Source organism: Chrysoperla carnea, chromosome X (genome assembly GCF_905475395.1).
Source record: "Chrysoperla carnea chromosome X, inChrCarn1.1, whole genome shotgun sequence".
Taxonomy (NCBI): Eukaryota; Metazoa; Arthropoda; class Insecta; order Neuroptera; family Chrysopidae; genus Chrysoperla; species Chrysoperla carnea.
In genome coordinates this window covers 22,959,651-22,978,078 of record NC_058342.1, presented here as the reverse complement: position 1 = coordinate 22,978,078, position 18,428 = coordinate 22,959,651, and the positions used below count along the sequence as shown (strand labels likewise).

The window sequence follows — 18,428 nt, the reverse complement described above, 5'->3', positions numbered from 1 at the left end:
TTGTTATTCAATATTGATTTACAAAAATATTTTTATAATGCCAATAATCGGGTGTTTTACTTTCACTGTCAAATCAGAACATTGATCTTTAAAAAATTATTTGATCGATACTCTAAAAAAATATTGTTATTGTTAAAAATTCACAGTAAAATTTTAATTGGGTACTGTGAATAAATCTGCTCATTAATTATTTTGAATTAGATTGATACCCGCCCGCTTCACTGGGCTTAAAAGTAAAAACCGCCGCCTTATAGCCTCCACCCTCTCTTGATATACACAGTTTTCAATTTTGTTAAATGTAAAATAGTCATAATTCATTGAGTATATCAGAATAGTTAGCCATGATTTGTTTGACATTTAATATTTTAAATTTTTACATTATTCTTTAATTTATGATTCTACATCTGATATCTATAATCATCATGTTGAACCATAAATTAAAGATTTCTGTATAAATTTAAAATACAGTAGAACTCCAATTATCCGAACTCCGACTATCCGAATCGCCGATTATCCGAATCACTTTCAGAAAAAAATTTGTCCAAAAAAAGTCTAAGTGCGCTATTATTCTTCCCCCCGCGAAGCCAGTGTTTGCGCGTTCGCTCACTATTGTCCTTCCCTCCGCGAAGTCAGTGTAGGCACAACACGTGGTATGAATTATGTCATTGTTTCATTGACGGAGATGTTTAAAAAACAATGATTTTTATTTCTAAACTTGTACATAAGTACATTTTATTTATATTTAAAACATGTGAAAATATCATGTTTCTTTCATTTAATTCAATAAAAAAATAGTGCAATATCAAAACGTAGCTTTTTTTCTCTCCCATGGCAATTTTTTTTAAAAAACTCCGATTATCCGAATATTTGATTATCCGATGGATCCTGGTCCCCATTAATTCGGATAATTGGAGTTCTACTGTATATCTTAATAAATTATATCTCATGTGTTATTTTGAAGTATGAGCTATATTGCTGTATAGTTTCATTAAAAACCATTTGCTAGTTTAGAGCGTGAAAGCGTAACAAACAAACATGCTTACTTTCGCATTTATAATATAAAGAGAATAGAGAATAGGGAGATGGGGAGAAAAGATATGAGTATTTTCTAGGACATCGTTTGGAGTCCAGGGACGTTGCTAGGGAGGGCATTGTGGGGCAATGTCCTACCTTAAAATCACAATACCTTAAAAATACCAAAAAATAAGATAAATTATTATAATTAAATTGTTTATTCATAGTTTGAGGCTTAAAAAAATTGTAGCAATGGGTATCTAAACTTTTTCAAACATACCACAGTTTGTGACATTAATTTCCTATTATTATAATACTTTGTTCTTTGTATAGATGGCTTTTGAAGCGCCATCATATGAAGCGATGGGTTTGTTTAATTATAGCCCTAATAGGCCTTTACCTTGAAATTAACGGTAATTTGATGTTGAAATTGCCTGAAATTTGCTGCCCGAAAATAAAAATTTGTGGTTAATTTTTCTTCAATTTATAGGTAACTTTTTACGAGAAAACAAGTCGATAGTGTTAATTCTTACCATTTTTCAGAAGGTAAAGAAATTTATACATTCAAATTAACAAAAATTGGCATTAAATTTGTCAACTTTTGAAGTAAATTTGCATTCTAATTCGGGCAGTAAATTTACGTCAAACTTAATAAAAAGTCGCATACAAGTTGTATTAAAAATGGAAAAATCCGAAATTGACGGAAAATTCAAAGAAACTTTTAAAACTCGCTAATAGCAAACTGTGCTATTAGCATATTTCACAGGAGTATCTGTGATGCAGAAGGGAATCTTCGTATAATAGATTACAATATGGGCTATATTTCATGGTGATTGATTTAGGAGCCCGTGCTTCGAGGGCAGATCAATTATGAGTCTGACTCCAGCCCTGCTGAAGTCACTTTAAGGCCTGGGATTTTAGGATATCGAAAAATTCTCGCCCAATCATAAAAAACCCCGATTTTTAATTTTTTTTAATATACAGAGTGTTCCATTTTAATCTATAATATCTAATCGCTCGTTTTGTAGTTAACCAATCAATTGATTGAGGGATATCATGTTCTGACATAAGATTGCATCTACTTTTTTGGGTTTTATAGCCAATTTAGATCCTAAACGGTAAGAGATAGAATAATACTTTAAATTAAAATGTTGATCCTCATAAAAAAACAAAATTTTTCATCCAAACCATTTGTCCGAAAATCGTCAACTTTCGGAGGAAATATGACTTAAAATATGTCATTATTGCATTTAATTTTCGAAAAATTGGTTTAGGCAAAATGTTAGCTTTATTATGAGGATCAACTTTTTAACTTAAAATGTTGTTCTATTTCTCTTACTGTTCAGGATCTAAATTGGCTTTTAAAGCTATTTGTCATCAAAGATTAAAATGGGCCACCTGTATACCAAAAATTTCCGATTTCATCAAAACTCGGTTTTTAAGGTAACTTTGATCCAAAAATCCAATCGTTAAATGAACCAGATTTTTGAATTTTTAGACTCAAAAATACTTTATAAACTAAAGTTTATAAAATTCCTTTACAAAAAAATAAATTTCTGATCTCGATTTTTTGAAAAAGGTATGTATTTCTTAAAACAGTTCCGCAAAATTGGGAAAAAATTTGTGTTTCCGATTTCAATAAAACTCTATTTAAGATAATTTTGGCCCAAAAAACACAAAAATTGGATTACTAGTTATCGCTTTGAAAAGAACGATATCTTCAAAATTTCTCTCCCAATCGCTAACTACTTTTTGAATTTTTTGGGTCAAATTTATCTTTAAACCCAAGTTTTATAGAGATCGGGAATAAAAATTTTGGTCCCATTTTTTGCAATTTTCCGAAAGGGCTAGAAAAAATTGAAAAAATCACAAACATTTTTGTGTTTCGGAATTTGATAAATCTATGTTTATAAGTTTTTACCCAAAAAAACTCAAAAATCAGGTATATATTACGATTGAACAATAATTTTCTGAAATATCGCCTGAAATCTTATACTTGAAGTGATTGATTTTCGACGATATCTATAACTATTCGATCTTCACATGTTTCAGATGTTGCATTAACTAATGCAGTGAAAATAAAAAAAAAGCGAACAACCACAGCAGCCCCAGTCTATGAATTTGATTTCGATTATAATGACGGAATTGCAGCTGCTAACACATTTGAAGGTTATGGCTTAACATTAGAACAAGCACAAGCACAAGGAGGTGGAAATGGTGGGGGAAATGGAGGCAATGGCGGAGCAGATGGATCCAAAGGCGGTTCTGGTGGCGGTGGAGGAGGCTCAGGTGGCTCAGGTAACGGCGGTGGTAATGGTAAACCAGGATTCAGTGCTGGAAGTGGCTTACGGCAGATAGCACAAGGATCTGCCGATCAAGCAAACACAGCTGTACGGAATCAAGATGCAGCCGCGCATCAAGCTGCTTATGTTGCAAAGAATACTCTAGCACAAGCTGCTGCTCAAGCTGCAGCCACTGCTCAAGCTGCCTTAGCTGGTAAACAAGTTATTCTTCAAGGTTTAGAACAACAAGCGCGTGATGCCAAAGTAGCACTTGATGGTAAGTACTGTGAGAAAAGTAGATGGGTTTTGATAATCTTAGTTCTATTACAAAGTCCCAAAAAGATTTTTTCATTTCTCTATCAAGTAAAATCGAGGAGCTTGGAGGAATAAATGTCCATTCAATCAAAAACTGCACGAATTCCGCACAGGAGTGTGCTATTGTTAAATTCAAATAATTTTAAATGAAATGCAAAAATGTTTTTATTTCAATTTTAGGGTAAAAAATTAAAAACTAACCCAAAATAACGAAAAATATAGAAAAAGTTTTGACGTATTTGCAATAGAAATCGAGATATTTGCAATAAAAACATTTTTCCACAAACCGTACAGTTTAGGCACTAACGGACCGAAAAGTATTACCCAAAATAGTTTTTTCGTATCAAAATTGTTATTTCGTATAATTGTTTCTGCGAAATCTAGGCCCTCTACGAAAAAATTTTTCCAATAAATCCAATAAAGGTGTTTTGTTTTTCAATAAAGACCATTTTAGTTCAAATTGAATGAACAAACCCACGAAAAAGTAGTTTTTTGCTATAAAATAATGTCTAAACATGTTTTAAACAAAAAATGTTTGCGTATTTATAAAGAACAACTTTATAATTTAAAGCGTTCATCTAAAGTTTGTCAGTTATGAATCAGAGTGAGGTTTTAATTTAACCTGAAAACTTAGATCAAATTCGATGCTGGTATAAGATGTGTCCCTCTGAAACTAATATTTTTCGTTGTGAGCATTTTCCTCGATCAAATTTATTTATCGAATTTGAAGGATAATGTCAACTTAAAAAAGACATCCTGTATATGGTATGAGTGTAAAGGGCCTCAAATGTTATTTTTTCTCGAAGCTTTTTCCCCAGGCTAACAAGAATTGTCAATATCCTATTAAGGTCAAATTTCAAGAATCGGTGTTTTTAATGTTTGATTGATCTCAACTAGGTGAAAACATGCAACTGATGCAAGCGCAACGTGCAGCGGCTGCCGCTCAATTATCCGCTCAACAAGCAATGCATCAAGTGAACGTTATACAAGCTGCTTTGAATGCAGCACAAGCGACAAGTGAACACGCATCTCAAGCTGCCTCCGAAGCAGCGGGTGAATTAGGTGCACAAACAGCTATGGTTGGTGCGGCCAAACAACGATTAAGTTCAATCACCGAACAATTGACGGGAGCACGTATCGATTTTGAAGCCACACAAAAAGCTGCACAGAAAGCAATGGCTGCCGCTCAAGCTGCCCAAGCAAACGCTGCTGCGGCGGCAATTGTTGCGTCAAACTCAGCAGCAGCGGCTGATGCGGCTGGTGCTAAAGCTGCAGGAGGTAATGGTGAAAGTGGTGGAAACGACGGTAGTGGAAAGCAAGGACAATATCAGGATTATTATTATTGATTATTTTATGTTAAGTTTTGTCTTTTTTTTTTACTTTTGATAAATAAATATTTTTTAAATTATGCTTTTTTAATTTTTACTCAACAATTATGATTCCACAAGTTATATTCTAATTTTTAATAGATTTTTCACTAGGATTGTCAGCTCTACGGTTTTGAATTCTAGTCAAAAGTTTTCGAGTCTCGGTCTCCGAACAAAAGCATGGATTCTCCCGAATTGAAGAAACAATAAATATATTTTTTGTTCTTTATAAAAAAAAAAAATCTTTTATTGTTATCAAACAGTCTAAAAACACTCTAATCGAATTAACGGTCGTCTGCGAAACTGAAAAAGATTGTAAACAAGTGAAAACAAACAATTGACTGAGTTAATTGCTGAAATACCATGCATAGTCAGTGTTGATTTCTTTATCACATAACACATAAATACATGTGACACATACATAACTGATATTCAAGTATAGTACATACTATAAAATTTCCGCCTAATTGGCGCCCTCACGGGTAAACAGTGATGTTTACGAACAAATGTTTCATACAAAAGTTGTTTATGTTTTGATAAGGAACATTTTTTACATTTAAACTTTTGTTCTATCTCTAACGGTTTGTCCCTACCATATGACTACGCACACAACGAATAGATATGTCTATACATACATATTACATATAAATAAATAAATTTTAACGATGGTCATTTTTGACACCTATTAGGTAGGATCGATGAGCATTTGAAGCGTTTTTTTTCAAAATTCCATCATCAGTACCTACAAAAGCAATGGCTCCATTTCATTCGAAAATTCGCTAAAATTTATTTACTTTACTAAGTTACTTTCGACAAATAAGTAGTTTTACTTTAGAAATGGATTAACCTGAAAAAGTGTATAATTTTGTTGTTGTGAATGTTAGATTAAAATGTATATAACTCATAAATAAGCAATTTAAAATTCTCAAATACTCAGACAACGGATTTGAAGAACTTTGGAGATGGCAACCCTATTTTGAAAAGAAAAATTGGTGACCAAATTTTGACCTTTAATCAAAAATTTTATATGCAAAAATTCGTTTTAACACATGTAAATTTCAAAAAAACATATTCCCATGAGGTTTGGTTAGTATCTTCCCATGGGGATATTGCTACTTTTAAACGAGTTGTCTTTGGAAAGACAACTGGTTTGAAATTAGCATAAACAGACCTACTAGTAGTCCAACAACAATCGTAAACCTATCTAATGATTTCACGACAGCTTTTATTTGCATTTTTCATAGAAAAATTATTGACTAAAGGCATTATTGGCTAAAGGTCGAAAGGCTTTCGACCAAAAATGAAAAATCCGTTTCAAAAACACAGTAGATTTCAAAAACATACTCCCAATTGGTAAGGAGTTCAATACACCAACTTTTCGAAGCTTCTCACAATTATTTAAATTTTTATTCTGAAATTTTCCAAGTTGAAGCATAATACAGTAGAACCTGGTCAAGTAAGACATCAAGGGACATACTACAGAACTCAGATTTTTAATATGTTTACAACTTTTATTTGTAGTGTAAAGCTTACTCAACAACATCTCGTAAAAGTTTTTGTCCTAATTGCAATTAAGTGCTTGATTGGTAATTGTTAAGAGAGCGGGCGAAAAACCTGTTCTTTATCCTAGAAAGATGAGATTTTCACCAAACAGCTTAAAATAAAATCAAATTAACAGAAAAGTTCGAAAATTTCATTTTCCACAACGCAATCCACAAATCGTAAAAATCCCGTTTTTCAAATTTTACGAATTTTTTACTCGAAGACTGAAGGGTTTATAGAAAAATATCTAAGAACATTTTTTGTTAACTTTGACCTAATTTTTATGATAAAATTTGTTTCGAAGCGATTTGGTCAATATTACTAATTTGTATAAAAAAAAAAAAGTTTAACCGAGTTGCCCACCGACAACTTGCACTTTTACCTTCAGGAGCATGTTTTAAACGGGATCTTCCAAAAAAATTTCCACGCGAAAATTAGCTATGCTCAATGACGGATTTTGCCGGAACTAAATACTAAATTAATTATTGAATAAAAATTGATAAAAACATTATTGATTAAAAATTAATAGCCGTCTGTGCGTCAACAATACAAAGACATGCGCAGTTGAAGTATACGCCATAAAATGATTTATTCTGAAGTAATATTGTTTACTAGAGTTATTTTTATCGTTTCTAACGGCTTAGTAGAAAAATTTCCAGACATCTAGATTATTAGATAATTATTATCTTACATAACATATGCAATGACCAAGCACAATCGGAAATGATCTAACGAGGCTATAATATCTATAGTGGATTGATAATCTCATATAATCACAGGATAATAAAAAAATTAGGAAGAGATAAGAAATCATAAGAATTCAGTGGCGGGTTATTGAAGTCTGTTATCATAATAAAATAAATAAGTATTTTATCATAATGAGTAAAAAAAATGTAAACCATATCTGTTAGACTCAACTGATTTTTTCATTGAAAGCAACGACAAAAGACACCTACCTCGTTATACATTTTAATGTACTGTGCCATATTTGCTCTCCTAGTCTTTTATAATTGCGTTAGTTTTCCTACTTTTTTATATAAACTTTGTAGATGTATATACATTTTTTACATATGCAGTGGAATTTGGTTAGGTAGGTCAGTGGGACCTGGATAAGTGAGAATCCTCCATAACTAGAACTCATGCTGAGGGCCCTACACTTTGGCACTGAATTACCTCTGTTAGTGGGACGAAGCAAATCTCTATATCTGGGATTCGTTCTCTCGATTTTATCGTCATAGTCACATCTATAACTGAGACAACGAGTGAATTTTATATACATTAACCTCTGTAACTGAGAACCGAGATAACTTCTCTTGTTTGGTGAGTTACTTATTCTTATTCTACCCGCAAATTCCGCAGTTAACTAATTTTCAGCCTTAATAACCTTCAGTTTTAGTTCTGCTTTGCTATCATACGGACGTTTATTTGAAAAATGCCGAAACGAAGGCTCAAATCGTTATCAGTACGTGAAAAACTGAAGTTAATATCCGTTTTTGAAAGTGGGAAGACGATTAAGTCCGTGTCGAATTTAATGTGCCAAAATCTACTCTTTGTAGAATAATCCAGAATAAATATAAAATTCAATCACAATGTTCAGAAGTATGAATATTATTCACATGAAAAGCATTACTTTTAAAGGGCTGTAATTGTTCAGAAAGTAAGGGATTTTTTAATGAAAACATAGAAACCAAAATTTTAACCGAAACCAAAACTGAATGTATTGTGTCCGGTGTCCTTTCTTCAAATTTATTATCCCCTTAAAAGTTGCTGAGCTTTATAAATAAAACACATTTAGAACGCATCCCCACCCTTCCTTTTTGACCTTCGATATTGTGAGTGCATAAGTCTATATTTTCGAGAAAATACAACTAAAAGTATAACATAGCTATTGGGAAAGCCAGTATATCGTAGGTCATGCCTTAATGTCGCCACTGAACAGATTGAATTATCATAAATTAAGCAAAGCATCATGATAGATTGATCGATTAATTTGGCCTTCAATTCAATTTTGATTACAAAGGAATTAAAAATTATGTTTCAATAATGGAATGCACTGTTGATTTTATTGTTTTATTTTATAATAATTAATATTTTTAATAATTTATAGATAATAAATAATATAACATGGGCAAACAGTTCATAGAACTAAAAATATGAAAACTGATAAAACACAGCAGGATGTTTTCTAGTGATATTTAGGTAGTGTTGATATTTATAAAAATATTACATTTTATGATAAATATAATGATCAAAATTTACCTGGAATTCATTAGTTCTGTTGAAATCATCGTCAATTTAACAGTAAGTACAAAAATTTTCATTTTTTTATTCTATTTTTAAGACCTTTAAATCGGGAGTTGTTTGTTATCCTCGAATTACCTTTTTTGTACTGTCGAAAATAAATATTCACAAAAAAGTAAAAAATAATAATTAAAAGCTTGGAATATTATATTTTCACAAAAGGTATAACATTTATTTCTGAGCACATAAATAAACTAGCAGTTATCCATCCGTTTCGCTGTAAAATTACAAAAAACAAAGACTACTCCGGAATAGCCTTCACTTCCCTGATTTTCATTAACCCCCCCTCCCACCTTAATCGTTGATAATGTAGGTTAAAGAATTTTTCAATCGGTCCAGTAGTTTTTGAGCTTATCCCAAAGACAAAGACTACTCCGGAAGACTGCTCCATTCAGGACATAGAGAATGGACTGAATGTTTCCTATTCAGCTGTATAGTAAGTAGCAACTTTGAAAGAGATAAAGTGAATGTACGGCCAGCTGTTGTCTCTTTGTCTCTTTTTAGAACTTCTACAGACCTATTGAAAAGAGGCAGATATTGGCCAAACAGTCGCTTTGTCTCTTTCTACAGAGCGGTCATTTTTTTGTGGGTATTGGCGAACGAAATTACCTAGAGATGGCTCTTGTGTGAATGCAATATGGCCGATATAGAGGATTTTCGTTCAAGTTGTCAAAATAAATTTTTGCATTTTTTTTTGTTTATTTGTTTTTTTAACATGGAGAAAGCCCTGGATATTAATATTGGTGATATATTTTATCTACTTGGTGGATCAGTAAGGCCGTTGATGGAAGGAGAGGCGCTTTCTCGTTCCAAAAACTTGTTTTTCTGTGGTATCCAATCGAAGCAAAATAATTGTTTATTAATCAAATCTTCATGTTTGCAAACGTCGAACATCACCGAGAAACCTCATGAGATCTAAATCAAAGTGTTTGTAGCCAATGACAACAAAAAAATCGAATGCTATTGTTCTTGCAAAGCGGGCGCGGGAAGCAAGTGCAAGCATGTTTTTGCGACATTGTGCGACAACTGACGCCTGTAGATCTTGTTTTCCCACACTGGGGAACACCACAACGTTTTTCATTTTTGATAATTTCCATCTCAACAACAAAAACATTCATCACTTGTGTAGCTGTCAAAACTCAAAATCCTCTATACTAGTTTCATTAATCCTCACTGCGCGGCGCCACCGTATCTTGCGATCGCCAATCGCACAGTTCATTCTCTATGTCTTTGGTTTTTCCATTTTAATGACTTTTATAAACAAACTTTTGATACTTTGGCTTACATTATTTCAATTATTGAAGGACCTCTAATTTAAAAAAAAAAAAAAAAATGCATCTCAAGTTATATGCTGATAATACAGCTTTATATTGGGGAAAGTAGTTTTTGAATGTATCCATTACAAACACTTAAATGAAGAATCAAAATTTTCCTCTTAATATCAGTGCAGATCAAAATTTAATATTAATAATTTTTCAAACAAATTTCGAATTTTATTTTTAGAAAAAATATTCCTATACATCTTTTTACATATTTTAAACTCAACCTATCAAGTTAATGAATATAGATGGCACCTCTATATAAATGCGGTAAATTATGAATCTTCAAAGCAATCAGTTAAGGAAAAGCAAACAATTATTTTATTATAATCGTAATGAAGTAATTTTTTTTAAAATAAAATATCGATGATTTAAAAATCGCACTTTGTGTTATTTACATAAAATGCTCATCGGTATGATAATAAGTTGTTTATCTAGGCAATATTAATGTTTTTTTTTTTATCACATGATTCAAATATTTTATACCATTTTATTAATGTCAACCATAACTTGTTTTTAATAATTTTTAAAAAATATTAATAACAATAATTTTCATAAAGTGCATAAAAAATTTTTTGTAAGTGGTATTGAGCAGCGACCGACTTATGACTTGAACAGCGAACGATCTTTAAAATTGTGCGGGTGTTTTTTATTATATTTTTACGTACGATTCATTTCATAGGCTAATAACTGTTTTACCTAATTAAGTGAAGTCATAAATCAGTGTGTTTATTAATGAGTTTTACATTAATTTTATTGGAAATATTAATTAATAGTTTAGGTAAGTTTTTAAATGATATGGTTACTAGAAAACAGACACGCGTCATTTATCTATCCTTGTCTAATTTTATATATTATTGTATGGGCTTGTTCAGAGAAATCTTATGCTTACAAAATATATTTGAAATAGTGCGTTCATTGCATTATTTCTGTGGTTACACAAAAACCACATCTTTATGTCAAAAAATTGATATTAGCAAATAATTATCCAAATTATTTTGGTTCTATTTCAAAATTTTCGTTGTAATTTAATTTTTTAAGGTTATACGAACACTAGAGTTCACAAGTTCATGTTTTTAACATAAAAAATCTTCGACAATTTTTTTTTTTTTTAAAGTTCCCTGACACTAAAAATACGATTTTTAGCCTCTGATTTGTATGTGTGTATAGATTACCAGCGAATTTATCGATTTTTTCTCGAAAATCGAGTCAATAATTTTCTTGAAAGTATCTCCTTCTATTTGATTTCTTCAAAACCTACATTTTAATATGTATCAACCCTAAGGGTGTCAAAATCAAGAAATATTAATTTCTGGGCAGTACACGTTGTAATTCGTACGTTTTAGTCATATATTTCACTCACATCTGTTATTCGTAGGCGATATGTTATAAAATCGCAAGGTCAATTTGATAATTTAATATAAAAAAAAAACTTAAGGAAATCGCAAGTCTAAAAACAATTACTCTTATCAATTGTAACCAATTTTGCACTTGGTCATTAATTATTTGGCTTCATGTGATAAATTACACCTGTGTACACACTCTTCATCATAATAAACATGTTCTTTTTAGTTAAAGTGTACTATATACAATATACAACATACATATCATATGCATAATACATAAAAAATGACGAAAGGGAAGCTAAAAAGAACGTCATATTTATATTACTATTCGTGTAAATACAGCATTCGATTCGGAACGTTTAATTACATAATTTGACCATCATGGTATTATCATTTTTCTGATTTTGTTGAATTTGCCCAGTCATAAATCGTTACATAAAAGGTTTAAAGTTTATAATAAAAAAATAAACGTGTTTTTAATTATGGATTTAAATGAAGCCTGAATCTAATTCAAATGACTCTGGGTTCGTAGTTTAAATTTACACAGTTCTTACGTCTTATTAAATGAGTAGACACGAAACATTTAGACTTACAAAGTTTTCATGAATGTGATACATATTGCCTATACTATGTTAAAAGTGTGAGACTTACGTATTCTTGCGTCTTCGAATTTGAATGTCTTACTGTGATCATTATCATTAAATTAAGCTTAATTTTTTTAAAAAGCGCCATCTTTATATATTCACTAGTTTTTGAGTTTTACTTATACAAGAAATTGACTATAATTTGATGTGAAAATTACACGCTTTGTATTTAATATAAATTTTTAGCTGGAACACTCTTTTTGGAACATGTTGAATTCATAGTAAATTATATTTTCTACAACTTTATTTATAATAAAAATTTCAATTTTACTAATAATTTTTAAAACAAAATCTTTAACAGTACATCGGATTCATAATTGCAAAGGAATCGAAAGTCATCGTACTCTCCGTATACGCTATATATACATAAGTTTAAGGGGAACACAGCGTGAATTTAAAATAAATTCAATTTATAAAGTTAATAGAACGATAAATTGTATCGTATGTAGTAAGCTTTATAGTTAAAAATGATTCATGGTTTTCTTGATACGGACCCAAATTTGTCTAATACTAAACAATTCCAATATGAAGGATGAATTAAATCAGTTTATAAATTACTTAACAAAATAAGTAATAATAATTAAAAAAATAATGAGTTTAATTGAATCGTTAAGTCGTTTCAGTAATTCGGATGAAATCAGGTAACCATTATTTATGTCTTTGGATCCATAGATAATACATTTTGAAATATTCAATAAAACATGTAACACTAAATTCTAACCTTTAACTTTTTTAATAAGTAAAGTTTTTAAGTAAATAATACATTACCCTGGGGGCTTTAAAATTCTTTAAACCGTTCCTTAATCTATTTTTAATCCTTATTTCAAATAATTTTTAAGCAATAATGACGTGAACTGTGTTTTAAGTGTGACAATTTTGGAGACTCTGGTAGTTTTAATAAATATTACCTAATATATGTTAAATATTTCTAATACATGTAAATTGTTTCTCGAATTAACTATGCATGTAATTAAATAGTTTATTGCTTGATAAGGCGTAATTGTGGACTTCAAAAGCTGACATCAGGTTTGTTCCGAATATACTTAGAATTAGAAATTTTATTAAAACTTTCCTGTTAATTTTAAACGGTGCATAAAGAAATAAAATTTTCAAAGTAAAGTTATTTCTATGTAAACATTGTTGTTTGAAAGCGACAAATTTTGCTAAGGTGAGGACAAAAAGTGAATGAACCCAAAGTCTTATCAAAATACACCTGTATTTCGAAGAATTACAGGAATAAACTTAAACCGGGTTTTAATTTTTCCTCGAAGAAGCATGATTTTATTGAGATTGAAAACATATAACACTGTTAACTAATTAATATTTATTTTGACTACATTTTAGGTAGAAATTCGTAAAGTTGTTCCTTAAACAATAAAAATTAACAATTGTCATTTACAGCCCTGTTAGTTAAAGCCCCAGTAACTCCCCTCAGGGTTCAAAATAAAGTGAATTCGATTCCAAATTAAGTGATTAATGTTTAAAATAGTAAATGTTGGTCATTATAGATGAGTAATTCTAATGATGATTGGTTTTCATAACCGATATGTCGTTTTGTACGGTGTTATAAGGCGGTATGTCCATATATTTAGGTTCGAAACCTATCAGAAACGTATCCAATTCGTCGTAATAACCGAATCGACATTAGAAGCGATGTTTCTATACCCAATTTCGAATGTAGTTTTAATTTTTTTGATACCTCGATTAATTATTCAATTTCTTTTACAGTAATTTGGATGTAACGGAAACTCATCCATTGTTAGACAATAAAAAAAAATCCAAAACTGAAATACCATACAAGAATTCCAGAATGGCGGCGGGACAATTTTTAAAGCAATTAAATGAACGAAAATTAGTAGTTGATTTATTCACAGTATTTTTTGGTGTGAGTGCATGGATTGGCGTGAATACATTATTTAACGAACTCCCCTTACTTGTGGAAAGTTCCCCGGAACAATGGAACTTACCATCATATTTAACTGTAATTGTACAAATCGCAAACATTGGACCGATTTCATATAGTATATTAAAAAAATACTTCTCTGTATCGGATAAATATACGATTTATTTAATTATTACAATTGGGGCGTTATCTGCCCTAAGTATGGCATTCTTCTACTCACAAACGACAATGATTTTTGGAGTGGAACATAGTACGGCACTGTTTGTTTTAATGTTCTTTACGGCGTTGGTTGGCTGTACAAGTTCGGTGCTATTTATGCCGTACATGGGTCGTTATTTAGAAATCTACTTAATTACATACCTCATGGGCGAAGGTTTGAGTGGGTTTATTGCAAGTATGGTCGCCATTGTTCAAGGTAAGCCATAAAAATTACGAAACGGATGCTAAGTTCAAGTAAAGTTAGTTGAAAATATGAAATTTCAAATAAAAAAATTCACATTAATTTGGAAAGATAATAAAATGGTGGCTGGTTAAATTTGAAGACAGGAACTTCAACTTCTTAACAAAAATTTAAAGATAACAAGTGAAAACAAACAATTGACTGAGTTAATTGTAGAAATACCATGTATAGACAGTTTTGAAGACGTAATCGTTTGTTTTTTGACGTCATGTAAGTAAAGAAAGATATACACTTTTAAATAGTCACACATACATAACTGATATTCCCATATTAATACGTACTACAAAATTTTCACCTAATTAGCGCCTTCGTGGGTAAACAGTGATGTTTACAAAAAAATGTTTCAAACAAAATTGTTTATTTTTTTATAAGGAACATTTTTTACATTCAAACTTTTCTATCTCTAACGGTTTACAAGATGGGTCCTACGGACCCAAGACCCAATTGACCTATATTGCTCATTTACGAACTCGACCTCACTTTTTACGTCATAAGCACACTATAAAAATTTCAGCTTGATATCTCTTTTCGATTTTGAGTAATCGTGATGACAGACGGACAGACGACAGACAGATAGACAGACATACGGAAATGGACTAATTAGGTGATTTTATGAACACCTAAACCAACATTTTGTTCGTAGCATCAATATTTTTAAGCGTTAAAAACTTGGGACTAAACTTAATATACTATATATACATGGTATAAAAATGTTTCTTATTAAAAAATAAACAACGTTTGTTTGTAACATTTTTTCGTAAACATCACTGTTTACCCTTGGGGGCGGAAATCAGGCGCAAGTTATATAGTATGTATTGTATGGGAATATCAGTTCTGTGTGGCTATCTAAGAGTGGGTGCCTTTCTTTACTTACATGACGTAAAAAAACAAACGATTGCGTAATCAACATTGTCTATACATGATATTTCAACAATTAACTCAGTCAATTGTTTGTTTTCACTTGTTAATTTCATGGTTTCGATGTGTTTTACTGAAATTTGACATCCACTGATAGCAATGATTTAGATCCTAGATCACTAATGCTTTCTTTTAATTTTGATAACCAGGTGTAGGGTCCACGGAATGTGTTAACAAAACAGATCCGGATGGTGGCGTACACTTAGAACCAAAAACATATCCGGCACATTTTTCGACGAAGTTATATTTCTTAATCGAATTCGGTATATTGTTGTTAAGTTTAATATCATTCTATTTATTAAATAATTTAAGTGTATCCAAATCACAAATGGTGAAAAATTATTCGCCAAATATGAGCGAAAATATTGAAGAATCGCAACCGATGCAAGATTATGTGCCATTATCGAAACCGAAATTCTATTCGTTGTGCTTATATATGGCAACAATAAATTTCTTTGGAAATGGAGTTTTTCCAAGTATACAAAGTTATTCAGTATTACCCTATGGACCCAGTACGTATCATTTTACGATATGTCTATCGAACATGGCAAACCCCATCGCGTGTTTTCTAGCATACTTTTTACCAAAAACAACGTTCTCGGCGCTGGCATCGTTAACGGTGCTGACATTTGGTACGGGTGTTTATATATTTTCAATGGCTGTTTTATCACCAACGCCGTTACTCGTCGATTCAATTTATGGAAGTATTATTATCGTAAGTATTTCGATTAAATTTTCAACCAAATAACATATCAGGTGGGCGATCAAATCGTTCCTTCAGGGTTAAAATGAACCTTAGACCATTAAGTTGCATAAACTGAGCGTCAAGCAATTTTAATCGTGACAACATATGAGGTAATTGCTTGGGTCAAATCCATCGGTGGTGTAGAAATGTCAAAAGAAAGTGTTGTTGTCATACTTTTCATTGTAGATTCGTAAGAAAAAATGCAAAGTGATACGTAATAAGTATTTTTTTAAGTAAAAAAGCGAAAAAGTTCAATGAAATCACGATGTTTTATGTAAAACATTTTGTGAAATGAAAATACGTTTTGATAATTGTCCCTATATTCAATGTATTTTTTTTAAATTAATATTCCTATATCCTTTTTTAAAGTTTGAGAGCGTTAATTTGGGGAAGTTATTAACATTAATTAAACACATTTTATTTGCTATAAATGTCCCTAACGGACCCAAGCAATTACCTCAGATGTTGACACAACTCTCACTGTACGGAAAGATGGGCGATGCTCAGTCTATGTATTTAATGGTCTAAGAAATGAACTCAATTTTTTTATATTTTGGATTCATCAAATGTCAAAACAAACAAATTTTAGAATATTTTATTTTCCCTTCGATAATTTCTGCGCAAGGGCCTTGTATATACAGAGTATTTAAAATAGTGGTTTATTCTGTTACAGGTGGTACTCTCAATATTATTTGTGGCTTTTGTTAGTTACATAAAATTAAGTGTTACAATGATCTTCCGTAATGAATTATCAAAAGCTGGCCAAAATTCAGCATTATTCTGGTGTGGTGCATACTCACAAATTGGTTCAGCACTTGGTGCAGTTGTAATGTTTATAATAATAAATGTAGGCAAAGTTTTTGAGCAATATCAAGCATGTTCCTAGACCAAAATTTATTATTCTTTTTTTAGATTAATTATGTTTAAATAGATTTATTGCAAAATATATCAAATTGTTTATACTTTTTTAATTAGTATTTTGTGTTCATTTATTTTTAAATATACTCACCTACTCCTAAGCCCTCGTAGCCCCGACCACTTCTATAATTATACCATGTATATATGAAATATATCATAGTATATTTAGTCCCAAGTTTGTAACGCTTAAAAATATTTATGCTACAAAAAATATTGAAAAACGAAAAAATTCTTGAAAATACTCGAATATTTACCCAAGGGCATTACCCGCCAATGACAAAGAGGGATTCGAGTTTGCTTTATGGAGAATGGGCAAAATAAATTGCATATTTGTTTTCACTTGTTATTTAATAACTTTTAACCTCCTTCTTGGAGCTAAAAATTATTATTGTTGGGATATGGTGTAGAAATTTAAATTAAAACAAATATTAATTTCACTTCCAAATAGAATTATTTTAATTTGATTCAACACAAGGCTTACAAAGTTTCTTCAAAAGAAAAAGTTAGGTGATATTGAAAATCATAAAACTCAAAGGAAAAAAATTTCTCAAATGAATGTGGATAATTTAATTATGGTATAATTTTTACAGTCAAATTAAACTGTTTTGCATTTTTCTTGCAGAAAAAATTATGAGCTTTTTTCAAAAAACTATGAACTTATTGTAAATAAGAAATTAAAAATTTTTTTTGATCCTACTTAAGTTTATCGTAAATTATCGAATTTGGTAATTAATATATTTTAGTTCAAAAAAGTTTTTATAACATATACATATTTATTTTTACCAATACATTCATATAAATGTGTCTATCTGTACACAAACATTTCGTTTTACTTTCGTTGACGGCTAAAATTTCTGATAACTTCCCATAATTCACTCACAAATGGCAACACAAGTATAGTTTTCAATATACCTTACAAAAATTTGAAAATAAAAGTTTTCTCGGCTAACTTAGCAATTTTTATGATAGGTGATGTTATACTCGAAATCTGGAAAGTTGTAATTCAGTTTGAAAATTGCAATCTGGATTGATAACATCCATCTCAAAACATTCCTTTGGAATTTGGTTCTTCTCGATGTGTTATGAGTTTAAGTAGTATGGGATTTTAATGCTAAGAAAGACTCTAACGATACAAAAAAGAACTATAGGTGTAACCCCTCGCATATATAATATTTAATGGAAATGTTGTTCATAATCCCTATATATTATAAATGTGAAAGTAAGCATGTTTGTTTGTTTGTTACACTTGCTAAAACTAGCGAATGGTTTTAAATGAAACTGTACAGCAATAGTAAATGTCAAACAAATCATGGCCAACTATTCTGATATACTTAATGATTTATGACTATTTTAC

The 18,428-nt window shown here is 30.7% G+C and overlaps 2 protein-coding genes across 5 annotated transcripts; both read left to right on the top strand.

Moving 5' to 3' along the window:
- The first annotated feature begins 1,347 nt into the window (after positions 1-1,347).
- LOC123303012 (glycine, alanine and asparagine-rich protein-like) lies at positions 1,348-4,957 on the top strand. Its single transcript, XM_044886106.1, has 3 exons — positions 1,348-1,381; positions 3,067-3,573; positions 4,509-4,957. The coding sequence occupies exons 1-3, from the start codon at positions 1,348-1,350 to the stop codon at positions 4,955-4,957; spliced, it is 990 nt and encodes a 329-aa protein (XP_044742041.1).
- Positions 4,958-8,669: 3,712 nt separating this feature from the next.
- Positions 8,670-17,133, top strand: LOC123302125 (solute carrier family 52, riboflavin transporter, member 3-A). Of its 4 annotated transcripts, none has more exons than XM_044884920.1 (4): positions 8,670-8,821; positions 13,859-14,448; positions 15,561-16,126; positions 16,830-17,133. In XM_044884920.1, exons 2-4 carry the CDS (start codon positions 13,941-13,943, stop codon positions 17,040-17,042), a joined length of 1,287 nt encoding a protein of 428 aa, XP_044740855.1. In that variant the 5' UTR covers positions 8,670-8,821; positions 13,859-13,940; the 3' UTR covers positions 17,043-17,133. The 4 variants fall into 4 exon arrangements, with proteins under 4 accessions (XP_044740855.1, XP_044740853.1, XP_044740852.1 ...); XM_044884918.1 differs by lacking the exon at positions 8,670-8,821 and adding an exon at positions 10,718-10,921; XM_044884917.1 differs by lacking the exon at positions 8,670-8,821 and adding an exon at positions 12,632-12,771.
- The last annotated feature ends 1,295 nt before the right edge of the window (positions 17,134-18,428 follow it).

Excerpts from the sequence above, each read along its gene's own strand:
- LOC123302125 (XM_044884917.1), top strand. The coding sequence starts at position 12,722 with ATGAGTTTAATTGAATCGTTAAGTCGTTTCAGTAATTCGGATGAAATC. Across the intron at positions 12,772-13,858 it reads AGTAATTCGGATGAAATCAG|TAATTTGGATGTAACGGAAA; the intron begins GTAACCATTATT and ends TTTCTTTTACAG. Across the intron at positions 16,127-16,829 it reads TTTATGGAAGTATTATTATC|GTGGTACTCTCAATATTATT; the intron begins GTAAGTATTTCG and ends ATTCTGTTACAG.
- LOC123303012 (XM_044886106.1), top strand. The coding sequence starts at position 1,348 with ATGGCTTTTGAAGCGCCATCATATGAAGCGATGG. Across the intron at positions 1,382-3,066 it reads GCCATCATATGAAGCGATGG|ATGTTGCATTAACTAATGCA; the intron begins GTTTGTTTAATT and ends CACATGTTTCAG. Across the intron at positions 3,574-4,508 it reads TGCCAAAGTAGCACTTGATG|GTGAAAACATGCAACTGATG; the intron begins GTAAGTACTGTG and ends GATCTCAACTAG.